The 24,112-nt window shown below is 43.9% G+C and overlaps 1 protein-coding gene across 1 annotated transcript in view; it reads right to left on the bottom strand.

Moving 5' to 3' along the window:
• Positions 1–8,875: 8,875 nt before the first annotated feature.
• The window catches only part of LOC137522200 (carcinoembryonic antigen-related cell adhesion molecule 1-like), a 54,000-nt gene continuing 38,763 nt past the window's right edge, over positions 8,876–24,112 (bottom strand). Inside the window, exons 4-7 of the mRNA XM_068242232.1 lie at positions 18,032–18,157; positions 11,260–11,339; positions 9,254–9,289; positions 8,876–8,938 (exon numbers count right to left, since the gene is read on the bottom strand). Coding sequence (XP_068098333.1) covers positions 8,876–8,938; positions 9,254–9,289; positions 11,260–11,339; positions 18,032–18,157 — 305 coding nt within the window. The remainder of the gene's footprint in view (positions 8,939–9,253; positions 9,290–11,259; positions 11,340–18,031; positions 18,158–24,112) is intronic.

The following is a 24,112-nucleotide window of genomic DNA, read 5'->3' as shown; positions in this document are numbered from 1 at the left end:
GCAAAAAAAACTGACATTTTCCGCATTTAAAAGACATTTTTGCCCTTGAAACTTAAAAATCGATTTTCTCAAAAACTATAAGGTCTTTTTGAAAAAAAAAATTTTCCTCTTATTCCCACTGATCCCCTTAATATACCCTGTGAATTTGGTGTTCCTAAATTTTAAGCAGGCTTTGCTATTAACCGTTAAAGTCGGCGGGTTTTTAAATGTATATATTTTTCCTTTGAAACTTTAACATCGATTTTCTCAAAAACTATAAGGTCTTTTTGAAAAAAAAAATTTCCTCTTATTCCTTCTGATCTCCTTAATATATTCTCCAAATTTGAGGCTCTTAGAGCTTAAGGGGGCTTTGCTATTAACCCTTAAAGTCGGTGGCTACCTAACATTGATCCATGCGTCAACTTTTCCGCTTGGCAGCATGACCTTACGCATTAATTGCTAGTAGGATTTTACGCGTAAGCCTATAACGTAGCAACCTGAATTACGGTATTCTTACGCGTAATTGCATAAGGGCAATGCGTAATTACAAACATGTACCGAAATTGAATGTCTATGCCGTAAGCGTAATTTCGTAATGCGTAATAGCGTAAAATTACGCGTAATGATCCGTAAGCGTAGCTTTTTCCATTACGACCAGCACTGTATTACACAACCCCCTCCTGGTAATCTAGCCAGTCGCAGCCAGTCATGCGCTTCTGCACATGCCTGTTTCCCTCACCATTCCCTCTCCCTGCTGTCCTTCATGTCCCTCTCTGATATCCATTCAGCAGCTGTTCCCTCTGAAAGTTGCATGTGCCTCCTGAATTGTGCTCCCACAGCCGGGAGCATTCTGCGTTTGCGAAGTTGCTAAAAATTGGTACTGCGCACGCTGCGAACATTTCCAACTATGGAAGTGTGATCAGGGAGTCGTGTGGCCATTCCTGGTCCCTCACCCTCTGCAGGGGCCTCAGGCTGAGCTGTCCCTGTGCTCCACAGCCCCCCTTAAGAGTAGTACTCACATGTTCTCGATCCAATGGCAAATCTCTGTGCTCTCCTCAAGCTGAGAGTAACTATGGTGACTTTCCTGTCACTTAGCCTCCAGGTACCATGGTTACTCCCAGCGCGGCCGGTTCCATGATAAGCGTTCTCCCATCTTCCTCACTGGTACCCCCTACTGCTGGATTATATTGGTCACATCATTACGCGACACCGGCATTAGGAGGGAGCAGGGAGAGGAGGGCGCTTATCATGCAGGCACCCAGGAGTAGGTGAGATGACTGCTGCTCTTCCCGCTGTGGGGAGTGGGGAACCAAAGGAGCCACAGTGGGGGGAACACAGGAGCCATGGGGGTGGGGCACAGGGGGAACAAAAGTGACACAGGGAAAAAAGGAACAAGGGACATGAGGTGACACAGAGGGAGATAAGAGACAGAGGGGGACAAAAAAGGCACGGGGAATAGGTGACCTAGAGGGGGACAGAAGAGGCACAGAAATGAGTGTTCTGACTTAAGAACAGATTTAGATTAAGAACAAACCTACATTCCCTATTTCCTCCATTGCCCAAGGACTACCTGTATTTCACAAGCCACTTTATTAGGTACAGTATGTCTTGCTAGTACTGAATATATTCTGTTTTTGCCATTAGAACTGCCATAATTTTAATTCTTTATGGCATTCTTCTGAGACATGTCATGCAGTTGACTCCACCCACAGCATGCCATGGTCATGCCCATTTTTGTCATCTGTCGTTACACCCCCCCAAAGGCCTCTGGGTTGCATTTTCCCCCCAGGCCAAAAGGTCCCAGTCCTCCCCTGATTACAAGTAAGTTTTACATTCAGTTCGATCCAACCTACCATTAAAACGATATTTAACAAGTGAGTATTGCATTGAGTTTGACCAAAAGCACCTTTAATACGATAATTAACATATAAATGACTACATTTCTTAAGCGACCAAAATTTACCTGTAGTGGGGTGGCTTAAAAATATGGGGCCCTGTGCCAGCGATAACCGCCACGCAAAACGCTATTTATCATTTCAATGCACCAAACCTTAAATCATGCAACAAGATAATAATTCTTTGAGCTATAAATATCGGATAATCTAGCCATTTTAAATGAATTACCTTTTACAATGGTTCATTGAAAACACTATTTTATACCGTTATCTAAATATAGCCTAATGGATTAAACATATTAACCGCTAAGATTTCCTTATTAGAACTACAGAAGAAGCAAAATTAATGAAATTAACACACTCTTCAAATTCACCGTTTAAAATATAACTGCAGTATAGAACAACAGTACAACAGCACATGATAATTGATATTAACGGGTAGATTCGCGTCCATTTCTCCTTGTGGCTTTTTCTCTCGTACCCCAAAACAGGTACCAGAACCCAATCCGCATTTTATGTAACCCGCGGGTTCCTGCGGGTACCCGACCCTATGCAGGCCTCTACTCTGAGGTGTTGTAGTACAGACAGAGCTTTTTTAGAAGATGATGTAGGGCAGCTCTGAAAGTCTGTGATGCAGGAAACTGCTGGCAACAGAGCTCCTGATCAAATATTTTTCAAGTGATTTATTTAACATCAACTAATCTAGTAACACATATACTCTGGCACACAAGAAGAGAAAACGTGTTTACCTGGGTTGAGCTATAATATTATAACTCCTGATGCACAGAGTGACAACATATAAATTCTGCCCTATGTGGAGCGGTTTTATACAGTATGTATACCTGTTATATTAAAGAGTAATTGTAGTGAAAATAACATTATGCACAAAATTGCTTATTTTTTACAAAATTCATGTATAGGTTATTTAGTCAGTGTTTGCCCATTGTAAAATATTTCCTCACCCTGAATTAGATTCTGAAATTTATCACAGGTGGCAACATCTTTAGTTCTGCCAGGTGATCTGTACAGAATGTTTGTTACTGAGAGTTCTATGCACAGAGCAAGATATTGCTTGCGTGGCAATTGGAAAAAGCCAAAAGCCAAAAAAAAAAAAAAAAAAACCTGATGATCTATAAGAGAAAAGGTAAAGGTTTTTTTGTGGGAAAGGGGGTATGACCTACTGATTGGAATGAAGTTCAAATGTTGGTTAGAGTTCTTCTTTAAAGTATGTACAGTAATTTTTATAAGTATATTTAAAATAGTGCAGCATCGGAAAATACAATTCTTTCCTTGATATGTGACCACAGCAGTAATGCACAGAGAGTATTCCAAGTATTCCAAGAAGAGTCAGAGAACAAAGTTGTACAAAGAAATGTGGAATAATTGAGGAAATCCCCATCAGGGTTACTCTTACAAAGTCAAACAGAAAGGAAACAATCTTAAGTAATGAGATTGAAGTGAAACTTCACCCACAATGTTGACTTTCGTGTTGGACAAAGTGAGGAAGGTTAAAAGAAAACCTGAGATAAAGAATACACAAGGACTTCGGGCCAATTCACACTTGCAAATCGCAAAAATGCTAGCGCTGTTGCTAGCATTTTGCTCTGGCAATTTTTTTTGCATTGAACATGAAAAAATCGCCATTCACACTTGGCGATTTTTTTAACAGTTGCGTTTAGCACTTCTATAGCACTGAATAGCGATCGCCAGGAAATCACCTGAAAATGGTGCAGGCTACACAGTTGCGTTTGTCAATTTGTGTTAATTGTCGGTGATTAACGCAAATCGCCCAAGCGAGAACGGCCCCATAGGGTATTATTGCACTAGCACTTTAAAAAATGCTAGCACTTGAGCGTTTTGCCGAAATCACCGGCAAAACGCTCTAGTGTGAATGGGCCCTTACACTTACCTGGGGCTTTTTCTAGCCTCCTGTAGTCCATGCCCTCCCTGGTGTGGGTCTTCTCCTCTCCAATCTCCCCCAGTGGAGTCCATGATCCAGCTGAGTTGTGAGTCACTTTGCATACAATCGTGGTCTCGTTTAGGATGCTCGTTCGATTCTGAGGAAATGCAATTTCCGCATTTCCAATCAGAAATTGCATTTCCGCATCGGATTGCGGAAATCGTTAATACAAGTGCAGTAGGCGTATTTCCACGGAAATGGCTGAAATTTTTTGTAGAATTTTCCGCCGACTTTAACATTGTTTTTCTCAAAAGCTACAAGGTCTTTTTGAATTTTTTTCCTCTTGTTCACACTCTTCTGTTTAATATACCCTGAAAATTTGGCATTTCTAGGACCTGCTAAAGTCAGCAGATTTAGACTGTAATGTAAAATGCAGAAAATCCGCATTACCCCATATGTGGTAATTTTAAGCACTCAGAATGAATAAGCCAGAATGAATCAGAGAATGTGGAAATTTCCATCTAAATCTCCATTCTCTGATTGGTTTATTTATTCTGAGTCTTCTGAATGTCATAAAATAACTGCATATTAGTAATGCAGATTTTCCGCATTTTACATTACATTCAAAATTCGCCGACTTTAGCGGCTAATAGCAAAGCCCCCATAGGTGCTAGAAACACCAAATTTTCAGAGTATGTTAATCAGAAGTGTGGGAACAAGAGGAATTTTTTTTTCAAAAAGATCTTGTAGTTTTTGAACAAAAAAATAGATGTTAAAATCGGCAGAAATTTCCATGAAAATCCGCAGAGCAGCTGATCCCCCAGCAAGCTGCTCGACATACACTCTTTCCCTGGTCTTACTAGCCACTAACCTGTTCCTTCCTGGTAGTGGTCACTTCCAAGTCACTATGGTGCTTCTTCCGGTGATGTTAGATATACAGTTTTATGGGGAACTATTTTGACTGTGATCAAGTGGAATTTAGTATTTCTTTCATCGCTTTTTATAAGAATTTTTATAGATATATATTTTTAGTAGATGTCACTAGAGATGCTCTTTTGGATTCCGTGGAAATAACATTTCTGCATTTTCGATTGGAAATCTGCATTCCTGATCAGAAATTGGATTTCTGCAGAAATACCGTATTACTGCAACTCTGTAATTTTAGCCCAATCACAGAACTTGGAAATATTGTGGTCAATGTATCTGGATGACACTTATATTTGCAAAACAATCTCCTACCTCCTTCTGACTTCCTACTATTTTTTCTTTTAAATTAGCCAAGAAACTAGAGCTCTCAAAATTATGTGAACAAACCTCAGATGAACAACACATGACATATTAGAACATGAATGATGCCCTCATTTAATAAAGACATGAGTAAACTGCAGAAGCAGCATGTAAAATATTACGCACACCTTTGCCACTTCCTTAGGTGTTAATGGGATAAGTACTAGCAGCCAGGTGTTGCTAGTTAAAAGCATTTGATTAGTTAATCGAAAGATGAGTAGACGTTTTGTAGTCTTCTAGTCAGGAGCATTCAGGTGTGTTAACACAATACCAAGAAGGAAAGACATCCGCAATGATCTTGGAGAACAATTGCTGCTGCCCATTAACCTCTAAATGGATTATAAGGCCCAGTGGCGTTTCTACCACAGGGCGCAGGGGGGCGTGGCGCACCGGATGCCAGACAGCCAGGGGGGTGTCGCCACGACCCCCCATAGATGCCGGACTCAGGAGGGGAAGAGCAGCGCTAGGAGGAGGGGTGACAGCAGGGATAGCGGTGGGGAGGGGGGACATATCCCCCCTCCCTCCCTCACCTGGTTCCCCTCCTTCTGCCTCTCTTCTCCCCCCTCAAAATGCGGGCAGCGGGCCGGGGACAGTGGTCAGCGAGCAGGCGAGCGCGGAGAATACTCACTTTACTTCCGCGTATCAGCCTGGAATGCTCCGTCGCTGTCACGTGCCTCTTCTGCGCCTCCAATCATTGGAGGCGCAGTAGAGGCACGTGACGGCGCCTGCCTGCTCGCCCGGTTTGCTGCCCGCTGCCCACATTTTGGGGGGGGAAGAGGCAAAAGCAGAAGGAGGGGACCCAGGTGAGGGAGGGGGGAGATATGTCCCCCCTCCCCACCGCTATCCCTGCTGGCACCCCTCCTTCTAGCTACACGGGGGGGGGGGGGGGGGTACTATACTACCTAAACTGGGGGCCACTATACTGGGGGCAGCTAAACTGGGGGCCACTATACTACCTAAACTGGGGGCCACTATACTGGGGGCAGCTAAACTGGGGGCCACTATACTACCTAAACTGGGGCCACTATACTGGGGGCAGCTAAACGGGGGGACACTATACTACCTAAACTGGGGCCACTATACTGGGGGCAGCTAAATGGGGGGCCACTATACTACCTAAACTGGGGGCCACTATACTGGGGGCCACTATACTACCTAAACTGGGGGCCACTATACAGGGGGCAGCTAAACGGGGGGCCACTATACTACCTAAACTGGGGCCACTATACTACCTAAACTGGAGGCCACTATACTACCTAAACTGGGGGCCACTATACTACCTAAACTTGGGGCCACTATACTAGCTATACTGGGGCCACTATACTGGGGGCAGCTAAACGGGGGGCCACTATACTAGCTACACTGGGCCTGGGGGTCACTATACTAGCTATACTGGGGGCCACTATATTACCTATACTGGGGGGGACCATACCAGCTACAATGGAGGCTACACTGGGGGCAACTATACTATCTAAACTGTGGGCCACTATACTACCTATACTGGAGGGCAGCTGTACGGGGGCCACTATACTAGCTACACTGGGGGCAGCAACACTACCTACATTGGGGGCAGCAGCTATGCTGCCTATCCTGGGGGCAACTATACTAGCTATATTGGGGCAACTATACTACCTTCACTGGGGGCAACTAGCTACCTATACTGGGGGCAACTGCTAGCTACCTATACTGGGGGCAGTGGCGGCACCGGGGGGTGCTTTGGGTGCTGAAGCACCCCCTAAAATTCTCCAAGCACCCGCCAGCGTAAACTGACTTTCGGCATCTAATAGATGCCGTGTCAGTTCACCGCAGTGGCAGAGCAGGGCTATAGTAAAATGTCTGAAGCCCTGCTCTGGAGACTTTGGGAGTTTCAGTTGCTGGCTGCAGAGGATCGTGGGAGCTGCGCACCGGACGGAGGCCGGAACAGGAGCTCTGCTGCAGGTGAGTAAATGTGTTTTTTTTATTATTATTTATATTAGCAGCCAGGTGTAGCGTTTATGTTCTGGCCAGGTCTGCTACACGATTGAAGTGTTTTCTGGACTGGTCTGCCACACGTTTGCATGTATTTTCTGGTCAAATCTGCCGACATGATTGCATGTTTTTTCTGGGCAAATCTGCCGACATGATTGCATGTATTTTCTGGGCAAATCTGCCGACATGATTGCATGTATTTTCTGGGCAAATCTGCCGACATGATTGAACTTATTCTCTGGGCAAATCTGCCGACATGATTGAACGTATTCTCTGGGCAAATCTGCACACATTACGTTTATTTTCTTGAGAAAACCTGCACAAGTATGTGAATTTTCTGGGTGAAAGGGTCACCAAAACTTGGGTCCACTGTCTTTGCGTTGCACTTTTAAAGGGAACCCGAGGTGAGAATAATATTGAGGCTGCCATATTTATCTCCTTTTAAGCAATATCAGTTGCCTGGCTGCCGTGCTAGTCCTCTGCCTCTAATTCTTTCAACCATAGACCCTGAACAAGCATGCTTGTTTCTGGTGTGATTCAGTTCGCTACTGCAGCCAAATAGATCAGCAGGGCAACTAGTATTGTTTAAAAGGAAAGAAATATGGCAGCCTCCATATCACTCTCACCCGGGTTCACGTTAAATTACAGCTCCACCCTCATCCGGTCATGGCCACGCCCATTTTTGCCACCACATGTTATAGCGCTTTTTTGCCCCTTTACTTTTTTTTGGGGGGGGGGGGGGGTCGTATAATACCCAGCACCGGGTGTCAAATGTCCTAGATACGCCACTGATAAGGCCATTTCCAAGCTAGTTAAAAGCATTTGATTAGTTAATTGAAAAATGAGTAGACGTTTTGTAGTCTTCTGGTCAGGAGCATTCAGGTGTGTTAACACAATACCAAGAAGGAAAGACATCAGCAATGATCTTGGAGAACAATTTCTGCTGCCCATTAACCTCTAAATGGATTATAAGGCCATTTCCAAAAATTCAAAGTCCATCATTCTAAAGAAAGAAACATCATTCATTGACAATCATTGACAGTTGACAATCTTCCTAGGACATAGCAACAAATTAATCCTTAAAAAAGACCATGCAATGCTCATACAGTAGAAATGAAAAAAAGTCTAGCACTATATCTCAGTCTTTACACTTTACATTGCTATAGTAAACCACCCCAGATCCGTCCACATCCATGTAGAGAACTGATTTTGTCAACTTTGTACTTCAGTCACAAATTAGTTCAGTTTCGGAGATGGGCCTTTATTAAATAAATTCCTGCAAATATTTAATGCTGTGCAGAGTCCTGCAGAAACCAGAGTAAAATGTTCAAAGTAAAAAAAATTAAGATTGATAAAAAAAGGTTCGATTTAGCAGTTCAATTTAGCGTCAGAACCAGCAGTGCAGCGTCTTGCTCAAATGCTTTGAATGCTTTTTAATACTAGCAGGCAGAAAAACATTTTGCAACCTTCAGCAGTGCTCCCCAACGTTCAATTGTTGTGCCATGTTTTTGACATGTTTTTGGAAGAGCTGTCCATTCTTTTGTTTAACGTGGATTTAACATCTGTGTGAATCAGCCATTAGTACTACTCCTGCAAAAAAAAAAATGAAAAAGAAAAAGCCCTTCCAATTGTCTGTAGCACAGCTGCTCCGTTTCTCATTAGCAAATCAGTTAGGGTAATCAAAGCACTAAAAATCCAAACATAGATGGATTGAGGTGGCCTCATAAATCACCCAGTGTCTTCAGCACTGCCAGTGTCTTAATTGCATCTTCCATGCTAAGGAATCCGATTTTATGGTCTACATTCTTCATTGCACAAAAATATATATGTTAAAATGTAAGTTCCATTACTGCTTCCGTGGAGTGGCCAACTGGTTGTGGTATATGACTCTGTCCTTATGCATTAATTGCTATGTGTATAAAGAGAGAAATTAAATTACTATTTCTGATATAGTAAACTTCTGATATAGTAAACCACTTTTCCTGGTTCCTTTGAGTTTACTATAACGAGATTATACTGTAATAAAGTTCCCCTATGTCCATGTCCATGTCCATATCCATATTAATAACTTGATATGTTTGATCAAGTTGGAATTTGGCCTCTAAAAATGTTTTACTTGGCATTGGCAAGAAGTGGATTAATAATACTAATAATAGCTGTGACTCAATATGTTATTAGCATAAGGAAAGCCAAGATAAAACCATTGACAGTCATAAATACTTACCGGTACATCATAATGTGATTCTTGTCCTGCTTTAAACTGCATAGAAGAAACAAAATAAAGATAAGACATAAACAGGATTATTAAGTAAACCAGCTTAAAGGAAACTTGAAAAATGTCCATTTAACATGGGGCTTCTTTCAGCCCCCTGAAGTATTTTTTGTCCCTTGCCGTCATCTTGCACTCCTCGGGCTCAATTCACAAAAAGGTGCTAACTCAGTTAGTACACCTAAAAGCTTTGGGCGTGCTAACCAGGGTGCTAAGCAGTTAGCATGCACAAAGCTTTTACTGATTGCGTGCACAGTTTAGAGCTGAGTGGCGCGCACAGTGTGACGTTTCGGGCGCACCGGGTGCGACCCTTTAGGCACAACCGGTGCAACGTTTTGGTCAAACGCGGTGCGACGTTTTGCGTGCACCACGCAGCACCAAACTTTGCACGCGCCACCTTAGCGCGCGAAACTTAATGCGCTTAACGGGCTTTGGGCGTGCTAAGGGGCTTTTAGGCGTGCTAACTAAGTTAGCACCCTTTAGTGAATCAAGTCCATACTGTACTCAATTCAGGAACTAGTTACACAATGAGGTTTATATGCAAAGGATAAAGTGCATTAGCTTGCATCAGCCGATCTGATTTTAGTTAACAACAGTGTTGCCAAATAAGTAGGATGAAGGTTGGTCCTTCATAGCACTACTTTGCTATCAGATGTAACTAATGCAGCCTGATTGGCTAAAGCCTCTTTCTGCCATTTTCCGCTGTCACACCTCTGTTTCTTTCTGATTGGCCAATATTTCTCATGCTGAGACAATGCACTTGGTGAGCTGGGTGGAAGTGCCTGAAGACTGGGAGGAGGGCAGGTAATGCATACACAATCAGGCAGGGGAGAGTAATGCTACGTACACACATGCGACAACGATCGTTCGTTGAGAACGACGAACGAACTTTTAATTGATGAAAGAACGACCTAAGTAAAGATAGTTTTAAAAGGTGTGTAACGATCTGATCGTTAGAACGAACGTTACATCACGTAAAGCAACTATTGCGCCTGCGCATAAAAATGAAAGGTTTCACAGAGAAATAGTGAAATGCGCATGTCAAGCCTAGTACGAACGACCGTTTCCAACGATGTACTACTTTTGCAAACGATCGTCGTTGGTTAAAATCCGCCGAGACAGAACTTTCTTTTGTAGCGATTTGGCTCGTTCGTCGTTTGCCTTAATAGTCGGTGGTTCGGTTTTTTTGTAACGATCGTCGTTGGTAAAGATCGGGGAACGATCGTTACAAACGACTATAGTCGCATGTGTGTACAGACCTTAAAGAGAACCTGTACTGAGTAAAAATATTTAAAATAAACACATGAGGTAACTTCAAATGAACATTACATAGTTACCTTGCCATCAGTTCCTCTCAGAAGCTCACCATTTTCTTCTGACAATAATCCCTTCCAGTTCTGACAATATTTTGTCAGATTTGAAATATATCAGTTGCTGTCAGTAAAATATCAGTTGCTGTCAGTTATAGCTGAGAGGAAAACTGATGTACCAGGTAGTGTCCATGTTTTCCTATGGCTCAAGTGGGCGATGTTACAGTTTAACTGTGTGCTGACCAGGAAGCTGTTATGGGTAATGACCATTTTCAAAATGGAGGACGGAAAATTCCCCTGATCACAGTGAACAGGACGCGGGACAGGAGAAAGACACTGAGGAATAGACTACATGGAAGGTAAGTATGACTTGTGTATGCTTATTTTGAATTTTAATTTTCAGTTCAGGTTTTCTTTAAGGGAGGAAATTACATAAGGATTGCCTTCAAGAGAGACACAGTTAAAATGGAGAATCCTAAGAAGGATTTTCTCTTTTTTTTACTATAGAGAAGTCACAAAAATTAAAATGTGGACAATACAATACATATGTTATCTAAGTATAGCAAGTATTTATCTACGTATACATGTGTTTTTTTCTAAGATAGTATGGCTGACAGCTCCTCTTTAATGTGAAAGCCATAGAACACTTACCTCAGCTCCTGGTAGAGTAGTTGAATAGATGTGTGATGGGGGAATATTTTCATTTTCATATGTTGAAGTTTCAGGAGCTTCTGAAATGAAGAAATAAAATAAAAAGTGTAATGTTTATAACTTGGTTCTTGTCTTTGTCTGTAGTAATAATCATGTGACTAGAGGCAGTGATCTAATTGGAGTTTAGTAATTCCAGTAAAAAATAAGATTTTGTCTTCTTAAATTTGTAGGGTTTTGCAATTACTCAGCCTTTCATAAGCAAAAAGTTACTCCCATATTGCTTCACATCTGCTTTGTAAATGAAATTATTACACATACATACAGGGGCGTAACAATAGCTGGATTCCCTGTGATCTCCTTGGATTCCTGCAGTGTTAGTATGAATCTTGGTGGTCCCAGTGAGGAAGCAAGGGACAGTTATAACAACTTGACTAGGGTTCCAACTATTCTTTTTGTTTTTAAATAAGTTCTGTGTGTTTCTGTCTCTTTACCTGTTTGTATAGAATAATCATTGTATGATAGGGAGGAAAGTTCTCTAAGATGTGAGCACAGTGCAACAAACAGCAAGCAAATACAAACAAACTTCTAACCCTTGTCCACATTATCCAAAATGAAAGCAGACCAGGTTTACAATAACCTGCAGTTCTTCATGCTCAGAGATACTATTTGGAAGCTAGGACCACTGGAACTACATAGCAGTACTAAGTCATAGCATATATGGGAGCTCGGACAGCTGATAGGGAGGACACAACTAGTGTTGGGCGAACAGTGTTCGCCACTGTTAGGGTTCTGCAGAACATCATCCTGTTCGGGTGATGTTCGAGTTCGGCCGAACATCTGATGGTGTTCGGCCAAACTGTTCGGCCATATGGCCGAACTAAGAGCGCATGGCCGAACGTTCCCCGAACGTTCGGCTAGCGCTGTGATTGGCCGAACGGGTCACGTGTAGTGTTGGGCGAACATCTAGATGTTCGGGTTCGGGCCGAACATGGTCGCGATGTTCGGGTGTTCGAGCCGAACTCCGAACATAATGGAAGTCAATGGGGACCTGAACTTTCATGCTTTGTAAAGCCTCCTTACATGCTACATACCCCAAATTTACAGGGTATGTGCACCTTGGGAGTGGGTACAAGAGGGAAAAAAATTTAGCAAAAAGAGCTTATAGTTTTTGAGAAAATCGATTTTAAAGTTTCAAAGGGAAAACTGTCTTTTAAATGCGGGAAATGTCTGTTTTCTTTGCACAGGTAACATGCTTTTTGTCGGCATGCAATCATAAATGTAATACAGATAAGAGGTTCCAGGAAAAGGGACCGGTAACGCTAACCCAGCAGCAGCACACGTGATGGAACAGGAGGAGGGCGGCGCAGGAGGAGAAGGCCACGCTTTGAGACACAACAACCCAGGCCTTGCATGAGGACAAGAAGCGTGCGGATAGCAATTTGCATTTTGTCACCATGCAGTCATAAATGTAATACAGATGAGAGGTTCAATAAACAGGGACCGGAAACGCTAACCCATCACAGATGTTCATTGTTCATGTTACTTGGTTGGGGTCCGGGAGTGTTGCGTAGTCGTTTCCAATCCAGGATTGATTCATTTTAATTTGAGTCAGACGGTCTGCATTTTCTGTGGAGAGGCGGATACGTATTCATTGCCAGTTCGTGCCAGGTGTCTAGCTTTGATACCCAATAGTTGAAGGGTGCAGATGGATTGTTCAACACAGCTATGCCATCTGACATGTAGTCCTTGACCATCTTCTCCAGGCGATCGGTGTTGGAGGTGGATCTGCACGCTTGCTGTTCTGTGTGCTGCTGCATGGGTGTCAGAAAATTTTCCCACTCCAAGGACACTGCCGATACCATTCCCTTTTGGGCACTAGCTGCGGCTTGTGTTGTTTGCTGCCCTCCTGGTCGTCCTGGGTTTGCGGAAGTCAGTCTGTCGGCGTACAACTGGCTAGAGGAGGGGAGCAGGACGACCAGGAGGGCAGCAAACAGCACAAGCCGCAGTTAGTGCCCAAAAGGGAATGGTATCGGCAGTGTCCTTGGAGTGGGAAAATTTTCTGACACCCATGCAGCAGCACACAGAACAGTAAGCGTGCAGATCCACCTCCAACACCGATCGCCTGGAGAAGATGGTCAAGGACTACATGTCAGATGGCATAGCTGTGTTGAACAATCCATCTGCACCCTTCAACTATTGGGTATCGAAGCTAGACACCTGGCACGAACTGGCAATGTACGCAATAGAGGTGCTGGCTTGCCCGGCAGCCAGCGTTATGTCGGAACGCTGTTTCAGTGCTGCCGGAGGCATCGTCACAGATCGGCGTATCCGCCTCTCCACAGAAAATGCAGATCGTCTGACTCAAATTAAAATGAATCAATCCTGGATTGGAAAAGACTACGCAACACTCCCGGGACCCCAACCAAGTAACATGAACAATGAACATCTTTGATGGGTTAGCGTTTCCGGTCCCTGTTTATTGAACCTCTCATCTGTATTACATTTATGACTGCATGGCGACAAAATGCAAATTGCTATCCGCACGCTTCGTGTCCTCATGCAAGGCCTGGGTTGTTGTGTCTCAAAGCGTGGCCTTCTCCTCCTGCGCCACCCTCCTCCTGTTCCATCACGTGTGCTGCTGCTGGGTTAGCGTTACCGGTCCCTTTTCCTGGAACCTCTTATCTGTATTACATTTATGACTGCATGCCGACAAAAAGCATGTTACCTGTGCAAAGAAAACAGACATTTCCCGCATTTAAAAGACAGTTTTCCCTTTGAAACTTTAAAATCGATTTTCTCAAAAACTATAAGCCCTTTTTGCTAAATTTTTTTTCTCTTGTACCCACTCCCAAGGTGCACATACCCTGTAAATTTGGGGTATGTAGCATGTAAGGAGGCTTTACAAAGCACGAAAGTTCGGGTCCCCATTCACTTCCATTATGTTCGGAGTTCGGCTCGAACACCCGAACATCGCGGCCATGTTCGGCCTGTTTGGCCCGAACTCGAACATCTAGATGTTCACCCAACACTAGACACAACACACCTCACTGCATTAAGAGAAGGAGGCCTCAGACAATCTACACCAAAGAAAGGATGCCTCACACCCATATGTAAAAGTAATGGTCATGTCTAGGAGACACTTACATTTATGTGTCATCATAGCTCCCAACTATCCCTTTTTGGGAATCAAATCTCTCTGCCCTTCTTTCTTCCTTATTCATCCCTTTTTCAAGACTGATGGGCAGATCTGTGTCAATATATGCATTTTTCTACAAAAAAAATGTGTTAAACTTACTCTAAACCTTATTCAGCAATCCCCGCATTCTCAGATCCACAGGTTCTAATAATCTAGTCATACCCAGAGTCCACTTGGAAACTTTTGGTCCCAGAGCCTTCTGTCATGCTGCCCCTACGTTTTGGAACTCCTTACCTCAACAGATCAGGACAGCCCCATCCCTGGACGTGTTTAAATCCAGACTGAAAACCCACCTGTTCAGTCTGGCATTTGCAGAAATATAACTTTTGTTGTGTGAATACTTCATCCTACTAATTACTGAATCTGAGAGAGCCTAAGCGCTTTGAGTCCTATGGGAGAAAAGCGCTATAGAAATGTTATTGTATATTGTATTGTATATTCCCATCAATTAAATGTATATATTTCTTATTTTCAAGTGTTAAAATGAAGAAAAACTAATGAGGACATAAAGGACCGGTGTGGTTTGAATGATAAAACTTTCAATTCTAAATTCTTTGAAACATGCATGGTGAGGGGTGTGGTGGGGCGTGGTTAGAGGTGTGGTAGGGGTGTGTCTTAAAGTGTCCCTCTTTCTTATCTCAAAGAGTTGGGAGGCATGGTGTCATGTATGTATGTAAGTATACAGGGATGGATGTATTTCATTTATGTCTATATATGTTATTAGAAATTTTTCAAAGAAAAAACGAAAAAAAAAATGAAATTACTTTAATTATTGAAAGCAATAATAGTGCATATGACAAGGTAGAAGATGTTAGCTAAACACCCAGCAGACAACAACAATACTTTTTCTTTCATCAGGGAAACACAAAGGTAAAGCCTCGTACACACGTAGGAGGAATGTAGCCAGATGGAGATCAGCATCTGATCCCTCAAGTGATATTAAAGGGCCCAAACTTTACAGACACATACCTAGCCTGCAGGCTAGCGATGTGTTCAATTGATGCAGTGACGTACCTAGGGCATTTGACACCCGGTGCTGGGTATTATACGACCCCCCCCCCCCAAAAAAAAAAGTAAAGGGGCAAAAAATGGGTGGCGCTATAACATGCAAAAAAAATGGGTGTGTCCATGACCGGATGAGGGCGGAGCTAACTGTAATTTAACGTGAACCCGGGTGAGAGTGATATGGAGGCTGCCATATTTATTTCCTTTTAAACAATACTAGTTGCCCTGCTGATCTATTTGGCTGCAGTAGCGAACTGAATCACACCAGAAACAAGCATGCTTGTTCAGGGTCTATGGTTGAAAGAGTTAGAGGCAGAGGATCAGCACGGCAGCCAGGCAACTGATATTGCTTAAAAGGAGATAAATAAGGCAGCCTCAATATTATTCTCACCTCGGATTCCCTTTAAAAGTGCAACGCAGAGACAGAGGACCCAAGTTTTGGTGACCCTTTCCCCAGAAAATTCACATACTTGTGCAGGTTTTCTCAAGAAAATAAACGTAATGTGTGCAGATTTGCCCAGAGAATACGTTCAATCATGTCGGCAGATTTGCCCAGAAAATACATGGAATCATGTCGGCAGATTTGCCCAGAAAATACATGCAATCATGTCGGCAGATTTGCCCAGAAAATACATGCAATCATGTCGGCAGATTTGCCCAGAAAATACATGCAATCATGTCAGCAGATTTGCCCAGAAAATACATGCAATCATGTCGGCAGATTTGCCCAGAAAATACATGCAATCATGTCGGCAGATTTGCCCAGAAAAAACATGCAATCATGTCGGCAGATTTGACCAGAAAATACATGCAAACGTGTGGCAGACCAGTCCAGAAAACACTTCAATCGTGTAGCAGACCTGGCCAGAACATAAACGCTACACCTGGCTGCTAATATAAATAAAAAAAAAACTCACCTGCAGCAGAGCTCCTGTTCCGGCCTCCGTCCGGTGCGCAGTTCCCACGATCCTCTGCAGCCAGCAACTGAAACTCCCAAAGTCTCCAGAGCAGGGCTTCAGACATTTTACTATAGCCCTGCTCTGCCGCTGCGGTGAACTGACACGGCATCTATTAGATGCCGAAAGTCAGTTCACGCTGGGGGGGTGCTTCAGCACCCAAAGCACCCCCCCCCCGGTGCCGCCACTGCCCCCAGTATAGGTAGCTAGCAGTTGCCCCCAGTATAGGTAGCTAGTTGCCCCCAGTGAAGGTAGTATAGTTGCCCCAATATAGCTAGTATAGTTGCCCCCAGGATAGGCAGCATAGCTGCTGCCCCCAGTGTAGCTAGTATAGTGGCCCCCGTACAGCTGCCCTCCAGTATAGGTAGTATAGTGGCCCACAGTTTAGATAGTATAGTTGCCCTCAGTGTAGCCTCCATTGTAGCTGGTATGGTGCCCCCCCCCAGTATAGGTAATATAGTGGCCCCCATAGTTGCCCCCAGTATAGCTAGTATAGTGACCCCCAGGCCCAGTGTAGCTAGTATAGTGGCCCCAGTATAGCTAGTATAGTGGCCCCAAGTTTAGGTAGTATAGTGGCCCCCAGTTTAGGTAGTATAGTGGCCCCCAGTTTAGGTAGTATAGTGGCCCCCAGTTTAGGTAGTATAGTGGCCCCCCATTTAGCTGCCCCCAGTATAGTGGCCCCCAGTTTAGGTAGTATAGTGGCCCCCAGTTTAGCTGCCCCCAGTATAGTGGCCCCCAGTTTAGGTAGTATAGTGGCCCCCAGTTTAGCTGCCCCCAGTATAGTGGCCCCAGTTTAGGTAGTATAGTGGCCCCCCGTTTAGCTGCCCCCCTCCCCGCCGCTATCCCTGCTGTCACCCCTCCTCCTAGCGCTGCTCTTCCGCTCCTGAGTCCGGCATCTATGGGGGGTCGTGGCGACACCCCCCTGGCTGTTTGGCACCCGGTGCGCCGCGCCCCCCTGCGCCCTGTGGTAGAAACGCCACTGAATTGATGTTCCAGGGGTGGAGGCCTGATGGAGTGGTGCAGTTGTGACATCACTCAGCAGGCAAGGTGAGGGAGGATGCATTCTCAGATGCAAAAACTATCAAATACAATACTTCTTGGAGATCGAAAAAAAATGATAATGTGAAAAGCAAAAATCGGAAAAAAGGAGGATCAGAAGATGTTAATCCAAAAAAAACCAAAAAAAAAAAAACCGAATTTCAGAAATGGGCATTGGCTGAAATTGGAATTGGAATTTTTTTGTGGATTTTGGAAATGGGCATTTCTGACTATCCCTACCTTCTGTAATATGCCTGGTTGCATATTTGTGTATATTTCCTGTGTGTCTATATATTTAGTTAGTTTGATAGATTGTGTGCACACTGTCTTGTCTTTTGCATTGTATTGTGGTTTCCATGTCTGCAGACTCTGCACATTTGCATGAGAGTGATTTGCATAATATTTCTGACAACAGTCTTAGTACTTGCTGCAAACTGTGGTCATCCCCGATTCCCTGTCCAGTATCTTAAAAAAAAAGTCCAAATCATTCCTTAGGAGGGCAGTACATCACATAAAAAAAAATAAAAAAAAAAGTAGAAAGAAAAACGCACAACATAGACAATAACAGATTACATACTTTTTTTTGCCTTTAAGGCAAAATACACTGCGACTTCAATAATGATTATCCCTGCAATGACTCCAATCACAATGCCAGCCACCTCTCTGCCACCAAGTCCACTGCAAACTGGGTATAAGGATGGATCTATGAAAATACATTTAAAAGAGACTTAATGAAAATGCTTTTAAAATAAGAAATTATCTGAAATGTTTAGTTATGTTGCATGTGAGTTTTTGAGAAGTTACAACGAGCATAGAATTTTTTAATAGAAATGCGTTTAAACATTTATTTGTGTGTTTTTGATTAGGCAAGTAATTGTAACAACTTTGCCTTTCCGTGGCGGGTCCCGCGATGTTCCTCCCGGTGTCTCCGGCGGGACTCGCTCTCGCAGGGGATCCTCCGCGTCATCTTCTCCGACTGACGTCTCCGGCACGGCTACGGCGAGTCAGGAAGCGCGCATGCGCAGTTTGCCCAGACTCGCGCGCGCGAGCCAGAACTGCTCTTAAAAGCTAAGGAGGCGTGTCTAATGGTAGACCGTCCTCCTGTGGGCTGGGCTCATTCCCACTTTTCCAAGGTATATTAGGCCAGGTGAGTAATTCGCTCACTGGCCTTGATACTAATCAGTACACTGGTTCCTGGCCTAGCTAGCTAGCTATCCTGAGATACATTAATATATTGTGTAGACGCACAATATATATGTACTCTAGTCAGTCAGTATTGTTTTTGTAGTTATATACTTTGTAATTATTCGTAACATTCTAGTAATATTATTGTAGTAACATCTATTGTATATTTTTCTGTGTACCGGCCTTTTGCCTGCCTTCTGACCTCGCTCTAGTCTGATCCTTCTGTACCGCTGCTATCTGATACTCGTGTTCGACTCAGCCTGTCCCTGACTACGTTTTTGCCTCTTCCTTACAATATGACTGACATCTGTCCTATGTGTATCACTCTGCTTGTTTATTGACTACAATTTTTGCTTATTACTCTGTACCTCGATATCTCTGCTATCTCTGACTTGACTACGGACCGGTCCGGACCACTCTTACGTATCTATTGTGTGTTGTTGTACGTTGCGCATCAGCGTGACATTATCAAGGCCCATACTAAAAATGGACGAGCTGCAAAGGCAGATTATCTCATTAGCAGGAGCCGTTAATCAACTCACTGAGCAGGTGACAACTCAGCAAACTCAGTTGACTCAGCTAACCAACTCCCTTGCTCAGTTGAGTGCCTCTGTCAATGCTCAGCACTGTCTGACTTATAAAAATGTCCTGGAGCCATTAAGAGTCTCTAGCAAGACATTTTTATAAGTCAGCTTGAAATTAAGTGGTTAAAGGAATACTTAAGTAAAAAAAAAAAAAAAAGATTTTTACTCACCTGGGGCATCCCTCAGCCCCCTGAATCTGTATGGTGCCCTCGCAGCCTCGCTCCGATCCTCCTGTCCCTACTGGTGGCTAATTCCGGGGTCGGCGACAGCCGCCGACAGGCTGGGAACGCGAGTGATTCTCTGCGTTCCCAGCCACTATATCACCCTCTATGCTGCTATAGCGTATAACATATATGCTATAGCAGCATAGAGGGTGATATAGCGGCTGGGAACGCGTAGAATCACTCGCGTTCCCAGCCTGTCGGCGGCTGTCGCCGAGCCCGTAAGTAGCCACCGGCGGGGACAGGAGGATCGGAGCGAGGCTGCAAGGGCACCATACAGCTTCAGGGGGCTGAGGGATGCCCCAGGTGAGTAAAAATCTTTTTTTTTTTTTTTTTTACTTAAGTATTCCTTTAAAAAGGCTACGTATGAGTAAGTGTGGGGATGTGTTAAAGGAGGATGTTCCAGAGATGGAGAGAGGATCAAGAGAAGTCTTGTAAGCTGGAGTAAGAAGAGGTGACCGGAGAGGACGACAGAAGAATACTGTTAATAGAGTAGAGATTGTGTGTAGGATGGCATCTGGAAATATGGTTATTTAGATAAGAAAGGACTAGGTTGTATAGAGCTTTGTGGGCGAAAGTGTCAGAAAATCACATATTAATGCAGATAAATTATTATCTCCATCTTTCTTTAGGTTGATTATATATGTTTTAAAATGTTTTGCAGATTATTTGAGTGAATTCCCAGAATTATTCTTTAACCAGAACTAGATTGTTGGTTAGAGTAATCTTTAATGTTATTTGCTGCCGTAAGCTGTCTGTTCCCCTTACAAGGTTATGTTTATATTAAGATAATGCCGCTGGAGAAATGTTCTAACTTTACTCAGATCTGAAGCTAAGCCTGCTAAACGCTGATATATTAATCATGTATAGTGATCATAGCGTTATTAATTAATGAGTTGATCAATAATAGACCTATATATTAAGGTAAATAAGTTTGCTTTCTATATAATTTAGCATGTATTAAAAACAGATGGTTGTTTGTTATGAATACAAAACCAAAACAATAAGCCATGTGATCAAGACATTACAACTAGAGATGGTCCAAAAGGTTCGCCGGCGAACGGTTCCTGGCAAACTTCAGTGGTTCGCGATCGCGAAGAACCACAAACTTTTCCGGAAGTTCGATTCGCCCCCATAGTGCATCATTAGGGTCAAGTTTGACCCTCTACATCACAGTCAGCAAGCACATTGTAGCCAATCGGGCTACACTCCCTTATAAAAGGCAGGCAGCGTCAGCCTTTTCACTCACTCGTGTGCCTGCAGTAATTAGAGAAGGGACAGCTGCTGCAGACTCACATAGGGAAAGCTTAGTTAGGCTCTTGTAGGCTTGGTAGCTTGCGCCTTGCTGATTATTATTGCTAAAAAAAGCACCCCTCAACAGCTCCTTTGAGAGCTAATCTTGTTCTTGTGATCTATTTTTTTGTGTGTGTGTGTGTGGCCCACTTGCATATACAGCCCTGTCAGTCAGTCGCACCTGGCCTTTGGCCCCTTGGTGGTAATTCCTACTGTCCCACTGCCAGGCCCAGCACATTCAGTGACTACCTGTGTGTGTGACAGGCTACAGCTGCACATTTGTAATAGCAATCCCTGCATACCTATTCACTGCACCTGTGACAGCACGCTGTTTAGTATACCATTCCGTGCATAACTGTTAACTGCACGTGTGTAACAGCACATTGTTGTACCAGCAGTCACTGCAACCTGTTCACTGCACCTATGTAACCGTACATTATATTAGTCAAGTCAGTGCATACCTTTCACTTTATCCCCCTCAATATGGACAAAACAGGCAGAGCCAGAGGCAGGCCACCTGGCAGGTCTGTTCGAGGTCGCGCTGTTGTGATTTCGTGTGGCCCTCGACCAAAGTACAGTGTTCAGAAGAAGGCACGTGCCATCAACCCCCAATAATATCAGGACGTAGTTGACTATTTAATACAAAACATCTCATCTTCCTCAGCTTCCGCACGGAAGCATGACATATCTTCCTCCTCCTGCTCTGATTCTGGCACCCCACTTAATACTCCGTCGGCAGCCATCACCAAAGTGCCATCATCACAGGGATCAGCGATGTGGAACATTTTTTGTGTGTCTGCCTCAGATGAGAGCAATGCCATCTGTACTTTCTGCCACCGAAAACTGAGCCGATGAAAGACCAAGACCCGCGTAGGGACAACTACCTTTCGAAGGCACATGATTACAAAGCACAAATTGCAATGGGATGACCACCTGAGGAAAACAGCACACAAACTCAAAGCCACACACCACAGTGGAAGATACGAGGCCGCAATTTTTTCTCAAAAAAGGTGATACCTAAACTGTACCGTGATGTTGAAAGGCAAGTGGTGACATCTCTGGCACACAGCGTTGGGTCAAGGGATCCATGTGACCATGGATGCCTGGTCTGCAAAGCATGGTCAGGCCTGCCCAAAGCCTAAGTCGGTCCCCACACAGCATCTCTGCCTGCAGGCTGCTTGACTGCCTTCTCCATCACCACCAACAGGGTCCAGGACTCCAGGTGAATTCCTGAATTTTTAAGGCCACTGCTAGCAGCGGCCGCTATGATAATTTTTCTGGTGTGTGTACATGCCTGCCTTATTTTTCTGCCTGCACTGCAGCTGCAAAAACAAAACAAAAGGCATGTACATGTGTCAATTTCCTTTCGTGATTGTTACCTTGCCGCGGTGAAGGGTCTTGCGTATCCCAATGAAGCAATGACCGCCGGCTATATGAGTGCCTCGGGGTGGCACACCCAAGATAATAAGGTCGTTGCTTCATTGTGGACAGACCAAATTGATCAGCTGGACAGTCACTGTTGTTCTGTCATTCAGCTACCCCAGCCCGGCGACCATATGGGCTTGAAAACCTCTATCGCATGCACTCTGGCCATGGTGCGCACCAGTCCAGCACGGCCGCCACTATACAAACAGCTGTTTGCGGTACGTTACACAGTGAGTTTAGTCTGTCAGTGTGAAGCAGTACACTAATTACACTACCTGATTGATGTATACTCATGCAAGATGTTTTAAAGCACTTTAGGCCTCCAATTTAGCATACAATGTGATTTCTGCCCTTAAAATGCTGCTGTGCATCAAATCCGGATTTTTCCCGTATCCCACTCTGCCATGCCCCCCTCCAGGTGTTAGACCCCTTGAAACATCTTTTCCATCACTTTTCTGACCATCATAAATGCTTCTTGTTTTCAAAGTTCGCCTCCCCATTGAAGTCTATTGCGGTTCGCAAAAGTGTGCAAGTTCACGAACCTTTGCGGAAGTTCGTGAACCGATTCGCAAACCTGAAATCAGAGGTTCGGGCCATCTCTAATTACAACCTTTGACCACAAGGGGCATTTAGAAATCCCTGTTAATTAATGATGTACCAAAGAACATGCCAATTTCCTAGAATAAGTTAAGAACATACGCATATGTCGTTGTGTACATCAGATGTAGAAAGATGTCATAAGGACACCACTTGGGTCATAAGATCTAAATAAAATGTTATTGATGTAATTTTGATTAGAAAAGACGTAGATGTCTTACATTAATAAGCCAAATAGCGTCATATATGTATGCACCTGCTTAGATAACCCGACCACTTAACGACCGCCTAACGCCGATAGGCGTCAGCGGGTCGTTAGTGGTACAGCAAGGAAACGGCTGCTCGATGCCTTTCCATGCCAGTTCACAGAGGGTGCCTCCGTGAACAGTGTGCGAGCCGCCGATCGTGGCTTGCACGCATAATGTAAACACGCAGCAGCGCCGTAAGGCAGATCGGCGATCCCCGGCCTCTGATTGGCCGGGGATCGCTGGCATCTGATAGGCAGAAGCTGAACCTATCCGGCGCAGGACGGATATCCGTCCTGCGCCGCTCAGAGGGGAAGGGAAAGGGAGGGAATGGAGGTGAGGGCAGAAAACGCTGCGGAGGGGGGCTTTGAGGAGCCCCCCCCCCCCCCGCAAATCAATAATAGCCGGCAGCGATCAGACCCCCCCAGCAGGACATCCCCCTAGTGGGGAAAAAAGAGCGAAAGTCTGATTGCCCTGGCACATACCTGATCGGTGCTGCGGGCTGTAGAGCCCACGCAGCACCGATCGCTGGAAAATCCCCTGGTCCTTTTAAAATGTCACAAAATGTCGGAATGTACCAGTTAAAAATAAGTTTGAATTTTGTGTGTCACTGTAAAATCCCCTAACAGATGCATCTTAGAATCTTTACAATAAAAAGCCCTGGTAGGCTGGTATATTTTATCATTGAGCCTGAAACTCTACTGAGATCGACTGAGGCCTAGAGACTCTACCTTCCACTGTGATTCTAGAACACAAGAGAGGTAATATGCATTATTCTTGGTGAATTTATTGACAATAGCTTATATAAACACTAAAGACTTGTCATTTCAAACTTCAGCAGTTTTAAGTTTTTTAGATAACTTTTTGATGTTTTTTACCAATTAGTAAGCATTACTATTTAGATGCAATTACAAGCTCAGGGACAACTACCTAGCTTTGTTTTTATGAAGATATATCTAATTAAAGTTCTTATTCAAGAATAGAACTCTATATACCATGTTTTAGAATAAAGCTATACAGTATTTGTGTGTACCATACACTGTACAATCTTGAGATAACAATTATGGATGGAGGATAAAATCTACAGCAGAAGAGTTGCTATATTGAT

Source organism: Hyperolius riggenbachi, chromosome 6 (genome assembly GCF_040937935.1).
Source record: "Hyperolius riggenbachi isolate aHypRig1 chromosome 6, aHypRig1.pri, whole genome shotgun sequence".
Classification (NCBI taxonomy): domain Eukaryota; kingdom Metazoa; phylum Chordata; class Amphibia; order Anura; family Hyperoliidae; genus Hyperolius; species Hyperolius riggenbachi.
The sequence above is the reverse complement of the archived record's forward strand: the minus strand, read 5'-3'. Positions and strand labels throughout refer to the sequence as shown.